Genomic DNA, 22,439 nt, shown 5'->3' on the forward strand with positions numbered 1-22,439 from the left:
ACAGGAAAACTTGTAATCGTTGCATAAAAAGACAACCATGTAGTCGCAATTGATTTATAAAACCTTTTGCTTATATATTAACTGTGTATAATAATTCAAAACATACTATATAAATATAATACGAATCGTAAATGGCAATCGATTCGCGTTACACTCTTCGTATTTCAGCTTGTAATTACGTATTTGCAAACTGAAAGATGGCGAGCAAATTTTGTCGTAAGGAATACAATTCAACTTACCTCGAAAATGAATGATGATGATGACGATAATACTACTGCCTATGATAATAATAAGGAGAATAAAATCTCTAAAGACTGATCAAGTCTTCAAAAAACGTAACGAAAATATAAAGCTTCTTTCCTAATCGAAAAAGAGAGTGATACAAATTTGTCGGATTTGAAATAAGCTAAAATGGCCGTGACTCGTGTAATTTTATAATACACAAAATGGCCGTGAAACACGAGGAACAACCTGGCACAAATTCATTTGTGCCAATGTCATTTTGGCCACTATTGTATTATCGTTATCTAGACGCATTGCAATTTGGTCACCTGGTGTCGTGTGCCTGCAGGTGATTGGGAGCGTCAGCAAATGTGAATTTTAATTTATACGCTTCCGCGACCAATATACCTATTTCTGAGTCTGTCCAATTTTGAGTAGGCAGGTTTTGTAGCATCAACATCAGTCCCTAAACAAAATAACATCATTTGTAATCTGTTTCCTCGTTAACTGCGTCGGATCGTAATTTTCTTTAACACTCACTTGAAAATCAGGTTGTAAAAGAAGATGGCGCCTCCAACGAAGAAGAAACGCTGCACATACGTAAAGTTGAAACGAAGCGAATCGATCTGATTCCGCTAAATAAGTATCCCACAGGCGAATCGTGCAATGAAGAGGAATTTCCCGCGTTAATAAATTGTTCATCCATCGAAAGGAAAACTGTAAATAATCTACACCATGCTTATGAAGGTGCTGATGTAATGGTGCTGAAAGAACAAGTTACACAAACGTAACTGTAGGAGAGAAAAAAAATACCGGCATACTTAACGAAACAATTATTTCACGTGCTATATATTCTTAACAAGCAGATGCATACCATCGATTCTCTGTATAAGTTCTTTCAACTGATTCACTTTGTGCTGAATGCCTAATTGAGCGAAGATGTAGTTATCCTGAATACCATCGAGAAACTTAGACAAGCACCAAAAACTATCCGCTTCTATAATATTCCTCTGTTCTGTTTGCAAAGACGCGACATCATAATTTTCTAAATCCTGCCATGCTGATGCAGGTACTGCTTCTTGTAAAAACACCAGAAAAAAAGGTGTCACTAGATCATTCATCCCCTACAAGAAACAAATCGACATAAAAAGAATGTAGATAAAATCGATCCGAAGATCACGTACGTAGATACATAGATGTGTTTATCATAGCGTAATTACGCGTACTTGAACATATCCAGAAGCAGGATGACGAATTGCCCAAATATAAAGTATCCTTTCAAAAATTAATTGTACCGTTGTTTGTTGAAACAACGAAATAAGAGGTGACATTCTCGGAATGTCAATATGAATTTGACGATATGTATCTTGAAATCCTTCATCCCTTTCCACGTCATAATACTGTTTTACTAAATTCCAATAGTCAAGACGTTTACGTTCTAACACATGCTGCCTACGCTCCAAATTAGCTGGCAAATACTCCTGTATTATCGAAAGCAAAGAACAATTTTACATATATAAATGGAACTCTTATGTTAAACGTAAAAATACGGTATAGTTTACCTTTCTTACTTACAGACAATAGCCTCCAAGTAACGGAACGCAATCTTGCAGGTACACCCGACCACGATAGTTGCCTTAGTTCATCTAAATTTAATACAGAGGCTTCCAAAAGGGATTGAAATTTATCTACTTTACTTTCGCCATCTATAATTATTAACAAATGAAGACTATGAACATGTTAAGATCAATTTTACATAAGAATTCACTTGATAATATACACCTTGTTCTCTAGAAGGTATAAAAAATTTAGTAGGAGCGTTCATTTGCCTAAGTGGTTGTGGTCTCCCTGGAAATTGCGTGGGTCTATGCTGCGGGGAAGCACCATATTTTATATCCATATCATTCGTGGAATGTTGACTGTTGTTTACTTGAGAATGCATAGACAAATTTGCATTTCGCAAATGCAAGGGTTGGACAGCTAATCTTTGCAGGGCCTCTGCTTTTTTCTCCTCAGGAATGATTTCCTGAACTCGTTGAGAAGGTTTTGAATTTGTTCCCGATTCTAAGTATGTTTTTCTTGATCGATGGCTGTTAATGACACTGAGTGCAGCAGAGTGACTAACTCGTTTTGATATCTTTATATCAGAAACAGTGCAGAACTCATCATCTCCTGAGTCCCAAGCATCGTCCACGCTTTCTTGAAAATCTTGAAATGATGTAGAACCTCCACTGCTTCCCGATGCGATTCTACCAGAGACTGTATTGCTGGACACAAGTGATGCAGCATTCATCTTTCCAAGTTTACCATCTTGTTTTGGACTTGGTCTTTTGTTATTCATATAAGTAATTATGAAATTATTTAAACATAACATTATAATTTACAGGATAATTTAGAGCTTACATACCTGCCTGGCACAGCATGAGTATTCTTTTTCCAAAACGACTGATGCGTCTGGTAAGCTTGACCATGATGACTTTGATTTTCCATAATTGTTAAAAATTATGTTAAATGGCACCTGCCACTTTTCCAAGATAATGAAAGGAACAATAAAACTTCTTCATTCCCTTATGAACAATTGCTGAAATAATAATTGATGTTGTTGGTACTGGCACCTTTCATTAAAATTCTTTGGGTAATGTTCTCTTGCAGTCGACATAAAATTACAGGGATAACATTGTAATACTATGAACAAAAACGAATAACAGACATTGGTCAAATTATGTAACAATGCCACTCTTCTAATTCATGTTAATTTGCATGGAATGCAGGCAAACTTAGATCACTTGTCTTTAAATCCATCTGGTAAAAAGACAAGCAATGCCAAATATTTATATGAACTATTGTACAAGTAGTTTTCTTACAATGTAGTTAAATCTATCGTAAATGACAACAGGGACTAAATATGCATCATCAAGTCCATCTAAGAAGGCATTTAAAATTAATGAAAAACAATGGAGATTATACTATAGAATCGTACTCCGTGATACTGCTTATTACAAGTAGGTTATGTTACACGTCATAAATATTTTGAATCGCAAATAGTGGAAAGAAAATGTGGAAGTAATTCTTACGTTTAGAAATGTTTACGCAATCAAGTAATTACGTCAACATTGAAAGAGTTAAAGAGGCATTTAAATCGTTGTACAGCTTTTAAAGTATGGATTACTGCATGCATAAGGCGAATGGTTACAAGAGGAAATTACTAATATCCTCGAGAAAATAAGTCCTTTTGTTAGATATGCGATCTGAAGAGAATCTTTTTGAAATTTACCCAATTTGCAAAGAAATACGCTACAGCAAAACCTTGTCTGATAAACGTTCACTGTTTTTGACGTATGACAAGCTTATACTAGTGCTGCCACGACTGCCACTGAATAAATGGCTAGATTAAATTTTGTATTAATAATCCATCTTACTAAATTACTCTTTAAAAAATGTATATTACTCTATACTTTAAATTAGGACGGTTAACGCTGACGTCAATAGTTTCAGAACATGTATTCTGACTATAACAATACAATAGTTGTTGTTTTTGAATAATTGTTCAGGTATTTTAACAATGAAATGTTACAATACAGGTATGATTTCGCATGTAAACAGTGTTTTGTTACACGAATAATTATGGCTAATAAATACGAGTAATATGCTAATACGAATAAGTTATTAGTAAACACAATTCTTTCGTGTGTAATAAATACATCGCTACGAAGTTTTTGATAGGGAAAGTTTTACCAGATTCAGTAAAATTTGATGTAAAAAATAAATTTACAGTATTTATAAATTTACAGTATTTAGTTTACCACGAGAACCAAATGTTATAAAACAATACTCGATTAAAATCTTTGACTGTATATTCATATTTATTTGATTTTGTTAGTCTTCTGTTTACCCTGTACACTAACAAAATCTAATAAAACCATTTAATCATATTCGCTGTTTACTTAAATATTCCATTCTAACAAGAAACTCGACAAAGTCTATTGCTGACAGTTTAATGTCAGAAAAATTAAAATGAAAATCTTGTCATGCAGGTTCATGGGTGCAAAACAAGTTCCATATTGCTTCCTGGTATTTATCAAGATTCAATAACGGTACTCTCGCTTTTTCCTCGAGGAGTTTCAAAGTTTTTATTTTTTTTTTTTTTACATAAATTCTAACACGTCTTTGGGTGGACCGACATAGCATTCGTGATTTTTATGGTTATTCTAAATGTATTTGTGAAACGAAACAACCCAAGTATTACGTGGACCGTGTGTTTACAACGACATATCTCGTAGTATTTAAATGTTCCACTTTAAGATTGTGAGCGATACGTGTACGTATTATGTGGACCTTGAGTTAGTGACAGTCATATATACATTAAAAAACGTCAAATCTTGCCGTTTGAGGGGAATACCGCACGCCAAATGCATCCCCTCTACTTTCAGTGTCAGTAAAGTATCTAATACAATCGTAAAAATGGAGGCCCTTAGTCGCTCCAGAGAATGATAGAAATAGACAAAAATTGGGATCAGGTATCGTTTTCTATAATTACAGCACTGGCCACTCAGCTTTCAATGCGCATGTAAAGTACTGTATCGCAATGTAAAGTAAAAGCGCGAAATTCAAAATAATAAATATGATTGTAATAAAAAAACTGAAATTTTAATAGTTTCATAGTATTATTCATTTAATTAAGATCTTCAACAATTAAGTAGATCTTGAAGTTCTGTATTGCATAAGTCCTGCTTTATCTATAAAGGGAATAATAACTCTAAACAGAGTTTATTGAATAACCTATTATAAAGCTTAAGCAATGCTCCAGTAACACCATCTAGCGTTCATTTGCGTCACAACTGGACTTTTTCTAAAAGGAGAAGGGGAAGCTTTTGGCAAACAGTATTTGCGTACTCCCCTAAAATGGCAAGAATCAAGTTCATAGTGTATACAGTTCTATCATCGTATCTGATACTGATACGACATATTCGGTTCGCCGTCAGTCGATCGCGTGCGTTCCATGCCGTCATGTTTGTAGCGGCGTATTTAAAGAATTCTAGTCTATCTTAAGCGTAAAAAATCGTAAGAACAGATATAATCCCTCGTATTCTACCGTGTATTCTTCAGAACAGATCACGTTATTTAGAAATGTCTATACGTAAACGTTAGTTTCAGTTTCTTTTCTTTCTGTGAATCGACTCACCTACCGTTTGACGTTTGACGGATTAATGGTAAGTTTGTAAATACCCATCCAGTTTTAATAGAGAATTTTGCTGATTACATTTGATACGATTAATTAACAACTACTGATCACCAAAAATTAGCCGATCGTTTAATTCAACGAATGTATTCGTCTCAGGATCACTGTTTTTCTCGTTACTGACAAGATCTAGGTCTATCGCATCGCCGCGTTAACTCAATTATACTTTCTTCGTAACACTCTACTTCAGATCGTTTCCGGGTTCTTTCTACCATACAGTCGATTCTTTTATTTTCCAAAATTGTAGCCGGACGAATGTAAGTTTTTTTTTTCTTCTATTTGATATTTTTGTTTTAATCTTAATCCTGTTTTTAGATGCATAATTTTGATGATAATTGCATCGATAACGTTGTCATCCTTTTATTTAATTCTCCAGTTACCTGAAATTTTTAATATTTCATATTTAAAATAAAAGTTTGAATTTTATACATTTGAAAGAGAGTCTGCGGATATATTATTTATTCATGGAAGTGCAATATGTTATTTAACAATTTTTCGTATCATGCTACTCTGTTAAAAATTCATACTTTTTTATTGGCACGTAAATTTTAAAAGTATTTCATTATTTATTCATTATCAGGTGAAACCTTGTCGTGTCACTGTTATCACTAATGTAATCTATGAGCTCAGTTAGTATAAGAGAAATGATAAAATCGATTGTAGATTAATTGAACTATAGATAAGCACATGAATAAAATTTGATAACAGAAATGTATGCATTAATTGTGTGAAATATGATTTTGTGAAACTAGAAAAATAATGACCTAAAACTGAAGGAGCACACTTGAGAAATCTGCCTTTAGAAATAACTTTCACCTGCAATAATTAAAGTTTTCTGTAAATAAGATGTCCTATATGTATAACTGTCATTAAGTACAAGAAGATTTATGTGTTGTGTGTATGTTTTTTAAGTGTCAGTGCATAGAAGGATGATACTAATTTTTATTTTTTTCAAGCATATTTTAAACATCGATTCAAAATGTCGGACATTGAAGAAGACGAGGTATGTACACATATTCATTGTTAATATTAACTATGAATGTTTTTACTGAATTTTGATTTCATCCATATTTTAGTTTCAAGATGCTCAGGAATCCATGCCAGAGTAAGTACAACACATATTCATGTATATACATATATTCCTTATGTGTTAGATTATTTGTACTTTTTAGACCTACTTCCATGGATCTGGATACTTCAATAATGGAAGCAAAAAAAGCGATACATTGCTTTTTTAACAATGATTTTGATGAAGCCAGGGAAATTATGGCACCATGGGCAAGCACTAGCATGTATCACTCTTTAGGGACAAGTGTATTTGCATACCTTGAGGCCATTCTTACATTTGAACAAGTATTAAATCATGATGGATAACACTATTTAGAAAGTATGTCATGTTAATAATGCATTGTAATATGTATTACAGCAATATGTTGAAAAGGCAGCTGCAGCTGTAAAACAATGCATGAGTGTATGCATGAAACATCGCAAACATGTGACAATAACACAAAATCTTGGCAAAATGGTCAAGAAAACTAATTATGATTCTTATACAATCGGTATGTATACATATACATAAGTAAATTAATTTGATACAGCATGTTTAATCAGCTTTGCATTGCTTCTTGCATAAGATGCATGATTAGAGAAATGAAATTTCTCTAAAAGCATGTAACATTTTGATGCAAGCATTTCTAAAATATCCTGGGCAAACAACATAAAATAGTTAAGGTGATCGAGTAATGTTGTTTATCCAAGGAATAATTTCTCTTTTGCAACTACTTCCATTCTGTTTATTCCAATTTTTTCTATTAAATTTAAAATCGCTCAAGTTTTCTACAATGTCAATAGCCAATTATCTAATTAACTCCACTTTATAACGTCATCTTGTACCAATGGAATAAGCGAGCATAAAGCATGAAGGAATAATAAAAGAAATTAATATTACAGAGGAAGTGCATGCGGAACTCTGTTATGCTGAATCACTCCTTTTAAAATCGATGCTCACGTTTGTGGAAGACGAGACTCTGGTCAGCTTTGTCAAGGCTGGATTGAAAATTCGTACCTGCTTTCTGTCGTATAAGTAAACAAACCATACCGCGAATTATTCATTTCAAACTTTCGTCGCATAATTGTACATTCTTCTATGTATGTTATCTTTCTTCAGGGAATGTTTAACAATTTTAAATAGTCGAAAGTGGGAGAACGATGTTCACAAAGTACATTTCGAAAGCGGCGTTCGCACAGGAATCGGAGCATTTAATTTGGTGCGTAGAAATTATATCTTCGTTCCGTAAAATTATTCAGATATTATAGTCTAATAACTATGTCCTGGCGCATTTTTCAGATGATCTCATTATTACCCGCAAAAATTATCAAATTATTAGAATTTATTGGATTTTCTGGCGATAAGGTATTAGAATAGTCTTCTATGAAAAACAATTTCACGAAAGAGTTTAATTATATGATGATCTGATATCGTTTTTATTAACAGGAGTATGGTTTATCAGAGTTAGAAGCAGGGTATAGGGAAAGACGAGGATTGAGACACGTTTTATGTGCAATGATTCTTTTATCTTACAATTTAATAGTATCTTTTGTGCTGAGTCACACGGATGGCGATCTCGCATGGTGTGAAAAAGTTTTGGAAGAAGAATTAAGTCTTTATCCGAACGGTGTATGGTTTTTATTTTTCAAGGGGCGATTAGAGCTAGCAAGAGGAAATTTTGAGAGTTCCATAGAATGGTATACTAAGTCTTGGAAGAGTCAAGACGTATGGCCTCAATTTCATCATCTTTGTTTTTGGGAATTAATGTGGGCACATTGTTCTCTGCAGCAATGGAGTCGGGCTGCAACGTTCGCAAGCATGTTGGCCGGCCAATCAAACTGGTCGCGTACTATTTATTTATACCAGAAAGCTGCGATACTTATCATGCAGAAACCACCGTCGAAAAGCGAGGAAAAACAGTTGATAGATACTTTGATGATGCAAGTGCCTACCTTTAAACAACGCATAGCGGGAAAATCATTACCGATGGAGAAGTTTGTAATTAAAAAAACTGAACGTTACTTTGCCCAGAAAAAGAATCTAGTCCTTCCTATATTTGAACTTATGTATGTGTGGAATTTGTTCCGAATTGTTGGTAAACGTCAAGATCTAATATTGAATATATTTAAAATGATCGAGGAAGCTGAGAAGGATCTTGCGAAAATGGGGTAAGCATTTTCAATTGATCACTATTATGCTTGATTCAGCAACATTAAAATATCTGTAATTTTTTATAGGAAAACTGAGTTTCATACGGACAATGAAGCGCTCTTGTTGCTTTTAAAGGGTGCTTGCTTACGACAGATGAAGCATCCGTTGCTAGCCGAGGATTGTTTAACACGTGTTCTCAGGTTGGATAAATCAATTAAGGAAGACACCTATATACTTCCTTACGCAACAGTAGAACTAGCTTTGTTAGCACAAGATCAAGGAAATATTCAACTTGCTATTGGATTTCTGGAAGATGCCAAGTAATTTTTATTTCTTATTTATGTAATACGTATTAATAGGCCGGTAACTAATTAGTTACAATTAATTTATTTTTATTGTAGAAAGAACTTTACTGGATATCCGCTAGAATCGAGATTGCATTTTAGAATTCATTCCGACTTAATGAAATTGACTGGAAAGAAAACCGACGATATTTCAGTATAATAATATTCAAGAGATATAAGGTTTACAAAGAAATTTAATTACTGTCAATAGTACTCACTATTGCAGATATCGAGCACAGCCGATTTTGTTAACGACTCTTTTTTACGAAACGAATTGTTATGTAGTTTTTAGTTTTTCTTTTCGGAATGGTTGGTTTCTTCTAATATTAATCGTTTTCTATATTATTACATATTGTAAACGAACTACTATTTCTAATGATTGACGTACGTTAACTGTTACGCATGTAGCTAATGCACATGTAACAAACTAGTTCAAATGGTCTAAATGAAAGATTTAGGGATTAAATTATTTTTTTAATTTTAATTATTTTTACTATGAAATTAGTAAATCACTATAGATGTCAATTTAATTGACGTTAAAAAAAAAATATAGTATTGGTGTCGTTTGTGTGTATACGTACACACGATCTTTGGCACACATGTATTTATATTGTTTAATAAATTATAAATCAAATGAAACACGAGAAAAAGGGGAAGAGGCAAAAATAAAAAAAAATAGTTTATCCAGTAAACAGTGCAAATGATCCAATTCATCTCATTTGAAAAGAAATTGGTTAGCATAAATTTATGCCATCATTGTCCACACTTAGCAATTGCATTACGAATACAATTCTTCTATTAATTTTATATACAATTTTCACAAAAGAACTGAATTGTATCTACGTATCATTTTTACAAGTATACTGCACTATGAGCTTAAATCTCAAACTGTGTTTAGAAGAGTGATTAAGTTTTACGCCTCTTGTGCGCTTTCGGTAAATTAAAAATTATTAAGAGTTGTAAACACAGGAATAAAGTGTACTATTTTATAAGTTTGATTTCAGCCAATAACAATATCCCAAGATCCCTACTTTTCAGTTTCTTGTACAATACACTTAAAAAAATATCTTATTATATATTTTTTCAGTATTATTTCGGGGGATTTCGATCCCGTGTACATATAATTTACGAAAGAAATAATATGTTACATTATTATAGTAATGTAAAAATACCGAATAGTTAATAATTGTATGTAATTTGAATCATATGTGAACTTTACCACAAATATGATTGAATCTATTGTCTTTTTATTGCTTTTAAGGCATTAAAATCGTTTATACGGAAGGCATATTACCTTCAATATTTGATAACTGTTTATATACACGTTACAACATCATAATATAAATTAACAAAGTTATCACAATAATTCTATCACTGTTTATTTACAAATGTATAATTTAAATATAGATACCAATTTCATACGAGAAAGTTTACAATCAATAATATAATAATCATATTAGTTGTATACAAAATAATCGTTTTACACGTTTTATCTCCACGAATAAATAAGAATTTCTATACTATGCCTTGAATATTCCGAAATAATTTCTTTTTCTGTTCATTTCAAGGGCTTACAAAATCAATTAAAAACGCGTATTAATCAAAAACTTTCTCATATTAAAATTTGTATGCTCATAACAAGATAAGTTAGATTTTTAAATATATAAAAATGCGTGTAATTTGATTTTAATTTTAATTAATATTAACCTAAATGTGTTTTATTCAAAAATACAATAGTCTATATAACTAAATGAGTTTCCTGATACTACTACGAGTTTCATCTAGCAAAATAAATTATGTTTTACTAACGTATATTTTACAAAAGCATTATTTATCGCTTTATTATAGTATACTTGATATTTGCTAAATAATTTAATATTTACTTCGTATTGCAAATATTTTATTTCAAGGTTATGTAATTTATGCAAATAATCTATGCAAATGAAGCAGTAACACAATTTACGTTTTCACAGAATTTAATAGTCTGTTTGCGAACTAATTGTTTTTTTTTTTTACATATTGAACTTCAAAATGTGTAAGAATTTCACTGAATGTAATTACGCGCATTATTTGTGTATAACATGTAACTCTAAAACGTATGTTTGCATTACAAAATATTCTATAAAGTTTAAAACACTTTTACTGATGATTACATTATGAAAAAGACAATGTACGTATTATGCAATGAGAAACGCTTGAATGACAATTTTTTAAACCAAGTCTGCTAAGTGTTGTTAGCATCCGTAAAATGTCTTGTTATATGCTAACTTTCCCTTTATCAAAATTACATATATTTATAAAGATGTAAAAAAATCTTAGTTGTAAAGCTCAGTATTGTATACATTGTGGAGTAAATGATAAACGTCCTACTGTCTGGACAGACTAAAAACCTAATTTTGCCAATTATAAAACACAAAGCTAACTATAACATAAATAATTAAAATTTGTACCTATACAATTATACAATGTATTTTCATAACTGTACGTACAGTAAAAGAAATTCTACTTGTCTACAGAGCAATAATAATATAGGGTTTGTTTTAAAGCACATGACAGTTCTTCGAGTCCTACATTTAAGCTTACTATACAAGTGTATATAAAGTAAAATACTAAAAATACAAGTACAATTACAGTGGTACAAAATATTTATAAATACCAAATATTCTACATCAACTAGTTTGAACAAAACATCTGTGTAACTGTTGACAAAACAGATATAAAAATATAAAAATGTACAGCTGTTTAAGCATACATAAGTAACAAGACTGTTCGAGTAATCCAAATTACATATTCTAAAGTATAGATAACAAACAGTCTGAGTAAAAGATTGTAATGTTTGTTAAACCAACACATCTACAACTGTTGTAGGTTTGATAATTTACGAATTTATATCTCTAATGTTGTTAAAAAATAACTATGTATCATAATCTTCATCAAGATTTGCAGTATGAGCAAAATTTGATGTCGGTTGATTACTCGTATTTACACCAGATGTATTTGTACTTAAATTCATAGGATTAACTTCTGTATAAAAGTTGGGTTGACTAATTTGAAACGCTGTAGGCACAGTTATTTGAAATTCTGGAACTTGTGAAACAGATGTATTTATAACTGTCTCGTTAACAGCACCTGTGTCATACATTCCTGTTCCCCCATTGTCTTTTGAATTTTTATATTCTATATTTACTTCAGTAGTTAATCCCATTTGCTGCTTCTGAAGTCTATAAAAATACATAGTACGTTTACAATTTTAGAGTAACGGTTAATACAGATGACGCTTACCCTATTTCAGAAGGTCGCAATGCGGGTGTACAAATGGTTATATTTGATACATTCGAAATCATTGGAGCTGGTGTTAATGGCGGTGTAGGCACTTCGTCGTCTGGTCCTGAAATATCTGGTAAAGACTTCACTAGATCTTTCAGAAAATCAAAACGACTTTCTGATAAAATACATTGCTTCCTATAAATTATAATGTAAAGATTAAGAATACGTCGTATTTTTATTATGATTAAGGTAGACTTTTGAAGGACCATACTTACATATGAGATGGACTCAAAGTTTTGGCATTTTTGGCACTTGTAATTTGCATAGTCTTGGTAAGTAACGAATGCACAAACAGTTCTAATGTTCTAGGTATGCAAACAGTTAAGGAATTTATTAAAATACATACTAATTATTTAAATATAAACAAGATACTAAATTATACAGCAACATATCGATAAAAATTCGCTTTCTTTATTAATTTAAAAAGGATATAGATTATAATCGGCACAGCTTGTGCAACTTTTCCAACTTCTTCATCGGTTTGCATAATTTTCTTGATTCGACCCTAAATGTAGGATGGCAGAATTAGGTTAGGCACGAACATTCAAAATGTTTGAGCACAATTATTTTGTGCTCCTGCATCTTTTCACAGTTTAAACATGATTATACATTAATCGTAACATAGCGTTTAGCAAAATCGTAGCCATGTAATTTACATAAATTTTCGATAATTTTTCAAAAACATCGTTTCCATAATAGAAATGTTATTTTGATACTCACAGCTGGAAAACGTGCATTATATTTTTTCTTTTTACTTGGCATTGTAACAAGATTGCTGGTATTTCACACCACTTAAATTAAGTGTAAAGAAAACGTCGAAGCTTTGTAAAAAAAAAAAATGCGTATTTATGTTGTATTTGCAGCAATTGAGGTGTTCCGAAACTTGACAGACATCTGTAACGTGTATTTTCAATAATTCATAAAATATTTCATGTTCGTGAATTTAATGGTTAATATATTTGACATGTTACAAATTGAAGTAAGCGTGTTCGAAAAATATTTTCGAAAATATTCGTCAACGTTGGAACAAGTTACAACACATATCATGATCCGCTCTTTGATTATTTTTATGCATCTTTGTCTCTAGGATAAACTGTTTTATCTCGGCTGGTCATAAAATAAATGAAACTGTTATATAGTGGTAGCAATGAGTAAAGATACAAAGTCTACTTCAGTCTACTCATTATAGTTCAATTATGCGAAATAAAATAACTTTAGGAACGACAAGTTAGTATTAAGTTTGAATTCGTGATCATTCGTGACGTCTTCGAGAAACCGCGATTAAATTGTGTAGTTTGTTTATATATTTTTGTCTGTGTTTACCTTGCGATGTAAAAGTTTTATGCGTACAATATTATTTATATTATGAAATTTAAATAATGTTTATATAAATGTAACTATGAACATTCGTTTATTTATCAAATTTAGATAAATGGATTTCTAAAACACCAAAATATTTTTAACCTCCGACTCACAACAAGTTTAAATACACGAAATCATTTGCAATGGCGAATTCGAACGATAGAATTATTGTTTTAATAGACATGGATTGTTTCTTTTGTCAAGTTGAAGCAAAATTACGACCAGAATATGCAGGAAAACCACTCGCTGTTGTGCAATACAATCAATGGAAATTAGGAGGGTAAGAATTTCTAATCAACATAAATTACCTTTTAGTAAAAAATCAACATTTAATGATATATCAATTTGCTCTTAATCAGAATAATTGCTGTCAATTATGAAGCAAGAGAATATGGTGTTACACGACATATGAGGGGAGCAGAAGCTAAAGAAAAATGTCCAGATCTAATTTTAGCTAGTGTACCATGTCTTCGTGGGAAAGCTGATACATCAAGGTATGTTGTACAATCATTTATTTTATATACAATCATATAAACAATTAAAGAGAATAATTGTAATTACTAAACTAAATTTTTAAACAGATATAGAAGTGCTAGTCGTGAAGTAATTGATGTTATAAAAACCCACTCCAATATAGTAGAAAGAGCTAGTGTAGATGAAGCATATTTAGACCTTACCGATGTTATTGACAAAAGTTTACAGATAAACTCTATTTCCCCAGAAAATTTAATAACACAGCTATCAAATACATTTATAGTAGGATACTCAGAAGTTGGAAAGAATGATGAAGGTAAAGAACAAATTATCAATGAAGCAAAATTTGCACCTGATATAATTGTATTATATAATTTTAGAAGAGAGAAGTAAAGGTACAAAAAATTGGATATTAAATATTTTTGAAGAACTCGAAGATGTACAGGCTCAAAAACTTGCGATAGCTGGTGTAATAGTTGAAGAATTGAGAAATGATATATTTCAGAAAACAGGATTTAGATGCTCAGCTGGCATTGCACAAAATAAGGTAAAGTGATATTTCTCCTTCAAACATTACATACATATAAGATTTCAAAGATCTCATATTATATTTTATATTCTTAGATATTAGCTAAATTAGCATGTGGATTACACAAACCAAATCGACAAACAATATTACCTGCTGCTGCGGTATCATCGCTTTATTCAACATTACCAATTAAAAAAGTTAGGAATCTCGGCGGAAAATTTGGAGATGTTGTTGTTGAATCTCTCAATTGTAATGTTATGGGTGACTTACTGCAGTATTCACTGCAATATTTACAAGAACGTTTTGATGACAAAACGGGGTATGCTTCTTAATGTTTCTTTAGGTGCATTATTTTATCCCACCTATTATATACCAACAATTACTATTCTTGTTTTTTAATAAGTATGTTTTTGTAGATTATGGTTATATAATATCGCTCGTGGTGTAGACCATGAGCCCGTTACTATGCGGCTTGTGTCAAAGTCGATCGGAGCATGTAAAAAATTTCCTGGAAAACAAGCTATTACTTCGTTAGACGTGGTAGGTTAAACAGTAAAATATGAACGAAATTGTAGCACATGTATAAATGGATACAAAAAGCATGATTTTATTTGTAGTTACAACATTGGGCTGGAGAATTGGCAGCAGAAGTTTGCGAACGTCTCGAACAAGACCTCGAGGAAAATGAACGACGCGCGACACTACTTACGATATGTTATCATTATTATCAAAACAAAAATGTAGTATCTCAATCACGTTCTTGTACTTTAAATTCATACAAACCAGAAAAAATGGCAAGTCGTTGCGTGGAAATGATATCTAAATCAACACAATGTCCAGTTGCGTATATAGGCCTATCGGTTGGTAAATTTATACCTGCTAAAGGTAGCGAGAATTTCATGAATTTTTTCAAAACGAGTAGGTTAGAACAACAACAGAAAACAAGTGTTCAACCAAGTATAGAAGTGAAACACACGGAATCAACAAATACTTCTATTGAAACAGTAATAGATAATATAAACAAAAATACCAATATGAATTCTAATGATAATAAAATGGAGAACCCATCAAATAATATAGTAAACGATGTTGCCAAAAACTGTAAAAGTAGCGTGCAGTTAAGTGAACGAACTCCTGATATGGAAATAAATTGTTCGCCTACTACTAGAAGATTAAATAATTTAATTACGTCATTGAACCAACCAAACAAGAAGAAAACATTTCATGAAAGAAAAGATAGTAACTCTAACTTAAACGAGTCCTTAGACCAAGACCAATTTAAAGAATCATTTTTTTTGAATGTTTTTAATCCAAAAGACAGTAAGATAAAAGACACAGCCATACATGAAACTGATTTAACTGAATTCAACAAAGATGAAAATGTTGGTAAAACTGACAATGATTATAACAAAAGTGAATCTGGTGAAATAGACTTTGATACAGCACAGTGTAGTTCTAGTGAATTTGTGCAAACATCCGCGAACGTAATAATAAAGGAAAACAGTAGAGCCAGTAATTTTCGAAGTACTATAAAACTAGAAGAAATATTTCCCGATTTAAATGATATTGATCCGAACGTCGTCGCATTACTGCCTCTGGATTTACAAAATGAAGCAAAATTATACATAAAAAAACAAAGTAAAAAAAACAATACAAGAGAAACTGTAACAAAGAATACAAAGATAAAAAATAAATCTAAAAGTAATGTTTCGAAAGGGAAGAAAAGCAATGGCATTTATAATTTTCTAGTTAAAAAAGATCCAACTAAAGTTATCGATGTACCATCCGTACGTTGTTTACAATGCCATGACACAATACCCGTATCAAAATATGATGAGCATTGTGACTTTCATGTAGCTGAAAATTTGCAAAAGAAAATAAATGATACGATGCTAGAAACCGCAAGAGTAAAAAGAAAAGTCGATACATGTGACATAGACGTTAATTCTGTGAAACGTCGTTCAAACGAAGTTATTTTAAAACCAGAAGAAAATTATAAACCTACAACGTCGTTTCTATCGTAATTATTTTTATAAATATTAAAATGTAGATAAATATAATCTTTTAAGTATTGTAAATATTCATTGATTTGAATGAATTTGTATAAATTGGAAGCAAAATTTACGATGTATTTTTATAACTTTAGAGTGTTCTTTACATTGGTATGTAAATAACAGTAATTCTCATGCAAATTGAGTTGAACTAGAAATAAAGTTTTTAATGAAAACTTATAAATTGTCGTTATTTGCCTGTTGTGTAACTATTCGAGATACATAATTTATTGTAACGTAGTTTATCGCATTTATGAATGGATAGTGCAATAGTTCAGTTGCATTTGCGACACAGCAAGGGACGACGCGCTCCATACGTTCGTGTGTGACCGCTTCGCCAGAGATAGGGTAGATCTCGGCGCCCTCATAGGAGACGTCACCCCCGACAACATCGTGGGGGTGATGCTGCGGGGGCCGACCAAATGGGAAGCGGTTGCGCACTACGTGGAGCGTGTGTTGCGTCGCAAGAGAGAGGAGAGATGCCTGGATGATACTCCGGGCTCCCCCTAGCTTCGGTTCTATCCGACCGGCGGAGGCCCTAACGGGGCCTAGTTGCCACGCCCCCGGACTGTTGTTATGCGAAAGCAGGTCTGGTCCGGGGGGCTAACGTGGGAAGCGGGTGGTTTTTTAGTGAGTAGGAATCTCACACTTCCGGACGCTGGCACCGTCCCCCGGCGCTCGGTGCCTATGAAGGTCTTTCTACCCGCCTTATTAAAAAAATAGTTTAGTTGCATTAGTATAGGTGAGTGGTATATACTAGTGGCGCCATCGGTGGAAAAGCGTCCAAGTTTATAGCGAACGTAGTTCTTACTCTTGTTGCTAGATTACGCCACCATTTGTGGTTCTCATCGCCATCTAGTGTTGAAGAGACCGGACTAATTTTCGGAGTTTGTTCAGCGCCTCTATCGGGAAAACGCCTAAGTTTGTCGAGAAATAGTTCTAACTTTTCATACTAGATGGCGTAATTAACTAATTTTTTACCAACGTCATCTGGCGTCAAGAGTGAGAACTATTTTCACTATAAACTTGGGCATTTACCACCGATGGCGCCACCAGTGCGAAGACCCAGTGTTGTGCTATATTATGTGGTGCCATGTGACAACGTATATTATTTGTAAATAAACTAATCTTTTAATGAAACAAAAACAGAAGTCATGACATTTTCCGAATTAAATTTAAGCTCATGGATTGTCAAGCAATGCAATTCCATGGGTAAGTATCGATTTAAATATGAACGAATGTAAAAAAACGAGGAAAATTAATGCATCACCGTCTTTTATAGGTTTAAAAAAACCTACGCCAATTCAGGAAAACTGTATTCCAAAAATTTTAGCTGGCAACGATTGTATTGGTTGCGCAAAAACTGGTAGTGGTAAAACACTTGCCTTTGCACTTCCTATTTTGCAAAAATTATCTGAAGATCCATATGGCATTTTTGCCCTTATTTTAACCCCTACCAGAGAGCTTGCTTTTCAAGTATGTCTAACAATACAACTGTTCATTACACATTATATCTATAATTTTTCATGTTTGCCAAAGATTATAGTAAGAACTTTCATCCATAGATTGCAGACCAATTCTCAGCAATAGGAAAATCTATCTGTTTAAAAAGATGTGTTATAGTCGGAGGGATGGACATGGTTGTACAAGGCTTAGAGTTGTCAAAGCACCCACACATAGTTGTCGCAACTCCAGGACGTTTGGCAGATCATTTAGAGAGTTGTAATACATTTTCTTTAAAGAGAATTAAGTTTTTAGTTTTGGATGAAGCTGACAGACTTCTAGGGGGTCATTTTGATGATCAATTAAAAACTGTATTTAATGCCTTGCCTCAGAAAAAACAAGTTCTTCTTTTTAGTGCAACAATGACAGACACTCTTGATAAAGTGAAACATATTGCATCTGGAGAGGTATTATAAAATTTTATTGAAATATAATATTAAATTCTACAAACAAGAAATATAATATTATTGATTATTTTTGAAGGTCTTCATATGGGAATCCAAGGATGATTCTGGTACAGCTACAGTAAAAGAACTTGATCAACACTATGTGCTTAGTCCAAGCGATGTTCGGGATTCTTTCTTGGTTGAAGTAGTTAGAACATTTCGAACAACCAACAAGGATGGATCGATAATGATATTTACAGATACTTGCAAGTAAAATGCAAATATTTGTATACATTATTTTCGTTTATATTCACAGTACTCATGGTATATTATTTCCTAGGCATTGTCAATTGTTATCCATGACATTAAACGAAATTGGTTTCAAAAATGTAGCTCTTCATGCTATGATTAAACAGAAAGATCGTCTTGCAGCACTTAGCCAGTTTAAGTCAAATCATATAAAGATCTTAATAGCTACAGATGTTGCAGCAAGAGGATTAGACATTCCTACAGTTCAATTAGTTATAAATCATATTGTGCCAAATGTACCGAAGGAATACATTCATAGAGTTGGTAGAACAGCTAGAGCAGGCAAAGGAGGTATGGCGATTACTCTGATAACGCCATACGACATCAAATTGTTGCATGCCATTGAGGATGCCATTGGGACGAAATTAACAGAATATAAAGTTAACGGTAATATATTTTAACATTTTTGATCTAATGAATAAAAAGAAAAAACATATTACAATAACATTTTTCAACAGATAAGGAAATAGTTACGATCATTACGCAAATATCTGTCGCTAAACGAGAAGCTGAAATGAAATTGGATGAAACGAATTTTTACGAAAAAAAAATAATCAATAAACGCAAAAAACTAATTCTCGAAGGAAAAGATCCAGATGAAATCGAGGAGATTTTGGAGAAATATAAATCTAGTAAATCGAAGAAACAAAAAAGGAAACTTGTTGATAGTACTCATAATACAGATAAGTCTGATTAACTTTTATTATTTGAAAAAATGTATATAGTATAAATGAAACTGTCGCATAACAATGATTAACTAACACTGAATGTATAAACGGTACATGTATATATTGTATGAGGACAATCGTTTTGTAAAAATGACTATGATCGATATTAAAAAATGTAAGAAAATATACGTTTGTATAAATTTCTATATATTAAATATTAATTTCGTTGAACACGTATACAATTCCTACAAAATGTATAGTCTATAAAATATTTTTTTTTACCTCTTTAACTAAGCATTGATACTTCAAAATCTTATTTTTAATTATTGCACAATAAGTGCTCCTATTCTAACCAAAAAGACATACATACTTGAATATGACTGAGTACGAATTTATAGTCGGTTCTAAATATAATATAATTGGCATTAATCTTTTTTAAAATTAATTCGTACAATAATTGAATTAAGAAAGTACATATTCACTGACCTCATAACATGTAATTTCAAATATCAATTAAGAATGTAAGTAATTAGGCATTAAATCGCATATTTAGAGTCGCGCTCTCATCTTTTCTTCGTTTTGGATTAAATTTAATTCATTTAAGAAAGCATAAAGTTCGCCAACATACTCTTTTGGATATCTCTGAAAGTGTCCAACATGCGGAGAATCCTCGAATATTTTAACGTAAGTCTGAAACATATAATGTCCGTATAAATGTACAATAACGAAGTTCATTTATATTATTTTTCATATTTGCATATATTACCTTCACGCCCATACTATCCCATCGATCGCGTACTTGCATATTATTAGTTACTGTACCAACAGGATCCACTTTACTTACAAAGAACAATGCAGGACTGTGTACTATATTCGAATGAAATAATTGACTAGATCGTTTATAGTATTGAGTAGACGATTTGTAAAATGTTCTCATGTGAAATCTGTGAATCATTTTAATGCATTTGAGATAATGACTATTTGGAAATATTTAAAAGTACCTAAAATCAAAGATAAACTTACTCTAGATATTTTTGTACCATATTTTGTAACACCTTATTTTTTGGAAATACAGCACGCGGAGTGCCTATTGATAATTGTGACACATCAGCCAGACTGTCCCAAACCTGACCAACAATTCTATCTAGCACATTACCATATTTTTGACTATCATTTTGAAATATATCTATTACTTCTCCCCACATATATCCACCTACTGAAAAACCATGTAATAGTATTTGCTGATAGTTTTCATTTGCTAGTAAGAAATCTAACAAGTCTTTGGCGACTACCTGAAACAAAAAAGGTGTTACATGTTTAATTATAAACTAGAAATAATAATCTATTTTATTTCTTTTGTTTCACAAACATACCCTTGATCCTGATATAGGCCACAGTACTTGCCAAGGAGTTGTTGATACCAATGCGACATCGAAACCTTGCTCTGTGTATAAATTGAGAAACTTAGTGATATGTTTACGGTTAGCTAAAAGCCAACTGAGCATAATTAACAGAGGTCTTCTTTCTGCATTTTTAAGATTCTGAATCTGGCCATCTGTGGTTTTTGCTCGATTATCCTGTGTAATATGTTCAATATTCTTTGAGACACGATGGCTGGATAGTTTACATGCCAATAAAAACAGAGTCTAATTAGGAAGGAAAGATAAATTAAAATATAAAAATTAGTAAAAAAAATAAGGCAACAAAGTAGCAAATCAAAATTACCAGGTTTTTTCGCTGGTTTAATAACTGAGGTTGAGCATAGGGGATCAATCGTGTCCTTGTGAGGGTAGATGATAAAATTCTCCCAAGGATCATTATTGCCAGCAGAAATCTACCCACTCTACAATACACTCAATTGTTTTATAGAAGATTTTTATATAGTCATAACGTGATGAATTCATAAAAATACATAATCGATTTAATTATTTTTACAATTGACTGTAATTAGTGAATTGATCTTGATTATCTCCATCATAAATTAAAATTACAGGTTAGAACTTAACGATCATTCGACTTCATTGTCGTTAATTTCTGGTCTATTTATTTTCGCACTCAATCATGCGATTGAACAGAGTATATACATGGTCGTTACTTAGAATCAATTGACTCGCTTCCTGACATTTTTTTTACTGTAGTCAATATATTAAACTCCCCTCCTGTGCGCGCACTTACTCTCTTTGTCAGCAAAAGAGTAATTCCGCGCGAATATCAAGTTCCATTGGTTTATTCGGATTTCAGATTTATATAATGTTTTGTGACTAATATGTCAACCAAAAGATACAGAAGTCATTATGCTTTCCCCTACTTTAATTACACATTGTATACTTATCGAAAATGATAATGTTTACTATCTTAATACAGGAATCTCTTTGTCGGGCAAAGTATCTTCAAACAAGTAAGTAATATACATTCAAAATTAGAGAACAATAAAACGATTGTGTGAAAGTAAATTTCTTCGCTGTAGAATACATTCTTCACGATGTCATTTAATCGTTATATTTCTTCATTGGTGTTTGTATATTAATATGTATTATGTAAATACATCAACTATTGCGAAAAATCACTGTGCATTAATTGTACGAATTCGAATGTAAAAGTCATTTTTAATGGAATGTATAATTACTGTGAAATATGAATAAAAAAAAATTGAAAAGAACTTACAGCTGCTTGGTGAATGTGCTAAATTTCAGCACTGGGCACTGCTGGGGCACTGCACTGGCTACGAACGGACAGTTACGGTGGCACACTGACAATGAACAACATTTAGGTCTCTTACAGCTTGCAGCAAAACGGATTGGTTGGTATGCACTTCGCTTTCTGCAT

General features: G+C 32.2%; 6 protein-coding genes across 12 annotated transcripts; 3 read left to right on the plus strand and 3 right to left on the minus strand.

Moving 5' to 3' along the window:
- Positions 1–40: 40 nt before the first annotated feature.
- On the minus strand, positions 41–3,601 carry LOC128887862 (TBC1 domain family member 22B). 3 transcript variants are annotated; one of them, XM_054144258.1, is made up of 8 exons: positions 3,497–3,601; positions 2,630–2,803; positions 2,005–2,549; positions 1,798–1,928; positions 1,449–1,703; positions 1,097–1,346; positions 763–986; positions 41–688 (listed from the first exon to the last, which is right to left on the minus strand). In XM_054144258.1, the coding sequence occupies exons 2-8, from the start codon at positions 2,710–2,712 to the stop codon at positions 548–550; spliced, it is 1,629 nt and encodes a 542-aa protein (XP_054000233.1). In that variant the 5' UTR covers positions 2,713–2,803; positions 3,497–3,601; the 3' UTR covers positions 41–547. The 3 variants fall into 3 exon arrangements, with proteins under 3 accessions (XP_054000233.1, XP_054000232.1, XP_054000234.1); XM_054144257.1 differs by having other exon boundaries at positions 3,297–3,541; XM_054144259.1 differs by lacking the exon at positions 3,497–3,601 and adding an exon at positions 3,087–3,104.
- A 1,614-nt stretch (positions 3,602–5,215) lies between these two features.
- On the plus strand, positions 5,216–9,996 carry LOC128887861 (tetratricopeptide repeat protein 39B-like). Its single transcript, XM_054144256.1, has 11 exons — positions 5,216–5,432; positions 6,418–6,464; positions 6,538–6,566; positions 6,634–6,814; positions 6,888–7,020; positions 7,412–7,544; positions 7,629–7,728; positions 7,809–7,874; positions 7,956–8,677; positions 8,747–8,980; positions 9,062–9,996. The coding sequence occupies exons 2-11, from the start codon at positions 6,441–6,443 to the stop codon at positions 9,162–9,164; spliced, it is 1,725 nt and encodes a 574-aa protein (XP_054000231.1). The 5' UTR covers positions 5,216–5,432; positions 6,418–6,440; the 3' UTR covers positions 9,165–9,996.
- Positions 9,997–11,003: 1,007 nt separating this feature from the next.
- LOC128887863 (uncharacterized) lies at positions 11,004–13,440 on the minus strand. Of its 2 annotated transcripts, XM_054144261.1 has the most exons (6): positions 13,303–13,440; positions 13,052–13,225; positions 12,764–12,836; positions 12,547–12,640; positions 12,287–12,466; positions 11,004–12,225 (listed from the first exon to the last, which is right to left on the minus strand). In XM_054144261.1, the coding sequence occupies exons 2-6, from the start codon at positions 13,091–13,093 to the stop codon at positions 11,919–11,921; spliced, it is 696 nt and encodes a 231-aa protein (XP_054000236.1). In that variant the 5' UTR covers positions 13,094–13,225; positions 13,303–13,440; the 3' UTR covers positions 11,004–11,918. The 2 variants fall into 2 exon arrangements, with proteins under 2 accessions (XP_054000236.1, XP_054000235.1); XM_054144260.1 differs by having other exon boundaries at positions 13,052–13,393.
- Position 13,441: 1 nt separating this feature from the next.
- Positions 13,442–16,919, plus strand: LOC128887860 (DNA polymerase eta). The gene is made up of 8 exons (XM_054144255.1): positions 13,442–13,558; positions 13,760–13,973; positions 14,053–14,187; positions 14,275–14,483; positions 14,548–14,714; positions 14,792–15,015; positions 15,113–15,236; positions 15,314–16,919. The coding sequence occupies exons 2-8, from the start codon at positions 13,837–13,839 to the stop codon at positions 16,718–16,720; spliced, it is 2,403 nt and encodes an 800-aa protein (XP_054000230.1). The 5' UTR covers positions 13,442–13,558; positions 13,760–13,836; the 3' UTR covers positions 16,721–16,919.
- An 882-nt stretch (positions 16,920–17,801) lies between these two features.
- On the plus strand, positions 17,802–19,654 carry LOC128887920 (probable ATP-dependent RNA helicase DDX49). The gene is made up of 6 exons (XM_054144411.1): positions 17,802–17,959; positions 18,030–18,223; positions 18,313–18,657; positions 18,734–18,906; positions 18,977–19,332; positions 19,404–19,654. The coding sequence occupies exons 1-6, from the start codon at positions 17,902–17,904 to the stop codon at positions 19,640–19,642; spliced, it is 1,365 nt and encodes a 454-aa protein (XP_054000386.1). The 5' UTR covers positions 17,802–17,901; the 3' UTR covers positions 19,643–19,654.
- A 334-nt stretch (positions 19,655–19,988) lies between these two features.
- Positions 19,989–22,314, minus strand: LOC128887921 (transmembrane protein 53-A). Of its 4 annotated transcripts, none has more exons than XR_008460117.1 (6): positions 21,339–22,253; positions 20,987–21,259; positions 20,637–20,905; positions 20,380–20,557; positions 20,100–20,303; positions 19,989–20,017 (listed from the first exon to the last, which is right to left on the minus strand). XR_008460117.1 is itself a non-coding variant. In XM_054144412.1 (6 exons), exons 2-6 carry the CDS (start codon positions 21,429–21,431, stop codon positions 20,163–20,165), a joined length of 954 nt encoding a protein of 317 aa, XP_054000387.1. In that variant the 5' UTR covers positions 21,432–21,466; positions 22,278–22,314; the 3' UTR covers positions 20,012–20,162. The 4 variants fall into 4 exon arrangements, 3 of the variants coding, with proteins under 3 accessions (XP_054000387.1, XP_054000388.1, XP_054000389.1); XM_054144412.1 differs by adding an exon at positions 22,278–22,314 and having other exon boundaries at positions 20,012–20,303; positions 21,339–21,466; XM_054144413.1 differs by adding an exon at positions 22,278–22,309 and having other exon boundaries at positions 20,012–20,303; positions 21,339–21,456.
- Between the last annotated feature and the right edge of the window lie 125 nt (positions 22,315–22,439).

The sequence above is a fragment of the Hylaeus anthracinus genome, unplaced genomic scaffold (assembly GCF_026225885.1).
Source record: "Hylaeus anthracinus isolate JK02 unplaced genomic scaffold, UHH_iyHylAnth1.0_haploid 11989, whole genome shotgun sequence".
In the NCBI taxonomy this organism is placed as follows: Eukaryota; Metazoa; Arthropoda; class Insecta; order Hymenoptera; family Colletidae; genus Hylaeus; species Hylaeus anthracinus.

What these genes read in the sequence shown, in the direction of transcription:
- LOC128887862 (XM_054144258.1), bottom strand. Translation starts at nt 2,712, where the DNA reads ATGGAAAATCAAAGTCATCATGGTCAAGCTTACCAGACGCATCAGTCG. An exon ending in ACTTATACAGAGAATCGATG is followed by an intron (nt 987 to 1,096) that starts GTATGCATCTGC and finishes TTGTTCTTTCAG; the next exon opens with CACCATTACATCAGCACCTT. An exon ending in TTTTACAACCTGATTTTCAA is followed by an intron (nt 689 to 762) that starts GTGAGTGTTAAA and finishes TATTTTGTTTAG; the next exon opens with GGACTGATGTTGATGCTACA.
- LOC128887861 (XM_054144256.1), top strand. Translation starts at nt 6,441, where the DNA reads ATGTCGGACATTGAAGAAGACGAG. An exon ending in CCATTCTTACATTTGAACAA is followed by an intron (nt 6,815 to 6,887) that starts GTATTAAATCAT and finishes TATGTATTACAG; the next exon opens with CAATATGTTGAAAAGGCAGC. An exon ending in GGATTTCTGGAAGATGCCAA is followed by an intron (nt 8,981 to 9,061) that starts GTAATTTTTATT and finishes TTTTTATTGTAG; the next exon opens with AAAGAACTTTACTGGATATC.
- LOC128887863 (XM_054144261.1), bottom strand. Translation starts at nt 13,093, where the DNA reads ATGCCAAGTAAAAAGAAAAAATATAATGCACGTTTTCCAGCT. An exon ending in AGCTGTGCCGATTATAATCT is followed by an intron (nt 12,641 to 12,763) that starts ATATCCTTTTTA and finishes CTGTTTGCATAC; the next exon opens with CTAGAACATTAGAACTGTTT. An exon ending in ACTTTGAGTCCATCTCATAT is followed by an intron (nt 12,467 to 12,546) that starts GTAAGTATGGTC and finishes TATAATTTATAG; the next exon opens with GAAGCAATGTATTTTATCAG.
- LOC128887860 (XM_054144255.1), top strand. Translation starts at nt 13,837, where the DNA reads ATGGCGAATTCGAACGATAGAATTATTGTTTTAATAGACATGGATTGT. An exon ending in GGGAAAGCTGATACATCAAG is followed by an intron (nt 14,188 to 14,274) that starts GTATGTTGTACA and finishes ATTTTTAAACAG; the next exon opens with ATATAGAAGTGCTAGTCGTG. An exon ending in CGTTTTGATGACAAAACGGG is followed by an intron (nt 15,016 to 15,112) that starts GTATGCTTCTTA and finishes ATGTTTTTGTAG; the next exon opens with ATTATGGTTATATAATATCG.
- LOC128887920 (XM_054144411.1), top strand. Translation starts at nt 17,902, where the DNA reads ATGACATTTTCCGAATTAAATTTAAGCTCATGGATTGTCAAGCAATGC. An exon ending in CAAGCAATGCAATTCCATGG is followed by an intron (nt 17,960 to 18,029) that starts GTAAGTATCGAT and finishes CGTCTTTTATAG; the next exon opens with GTTTAAAAAAACCTACGCCA. An exon ending in CCAGAGAGCTTGCTTTTCAA is followed by an intron (nt 18,224 to 18,312) that starts GTATGTCTAACA and finishes TTTCATCCATAG; the next exon opens with ATTGCAGACCAATTCTCAGC.
- LOC128887921 (XM_054144412.1), bottom strand. Translation starts at nt 21,431, where the DNA reads ATGATCCTTGGGAGAATTTTATCATCTACCCTCACAAGGACACGATTG. An exon ending in ATGGTACAAAAATATCTAGA is followed by an intron (nt 20,558 to 20,636) that starts GTAAGTTTATCT and finishes AATGATTCACAG; the next exon opens with ATTTCACATGAGAACATTTT. An exon ending in GGGATAGTATGGGCGTGAAG is followed by an intron (nt 20,304 to 20,379) that starts GTAATATATGCA and finishes TATATGTTTCAG; the next exon opens with ACTTACGTTAAAATATTCGA.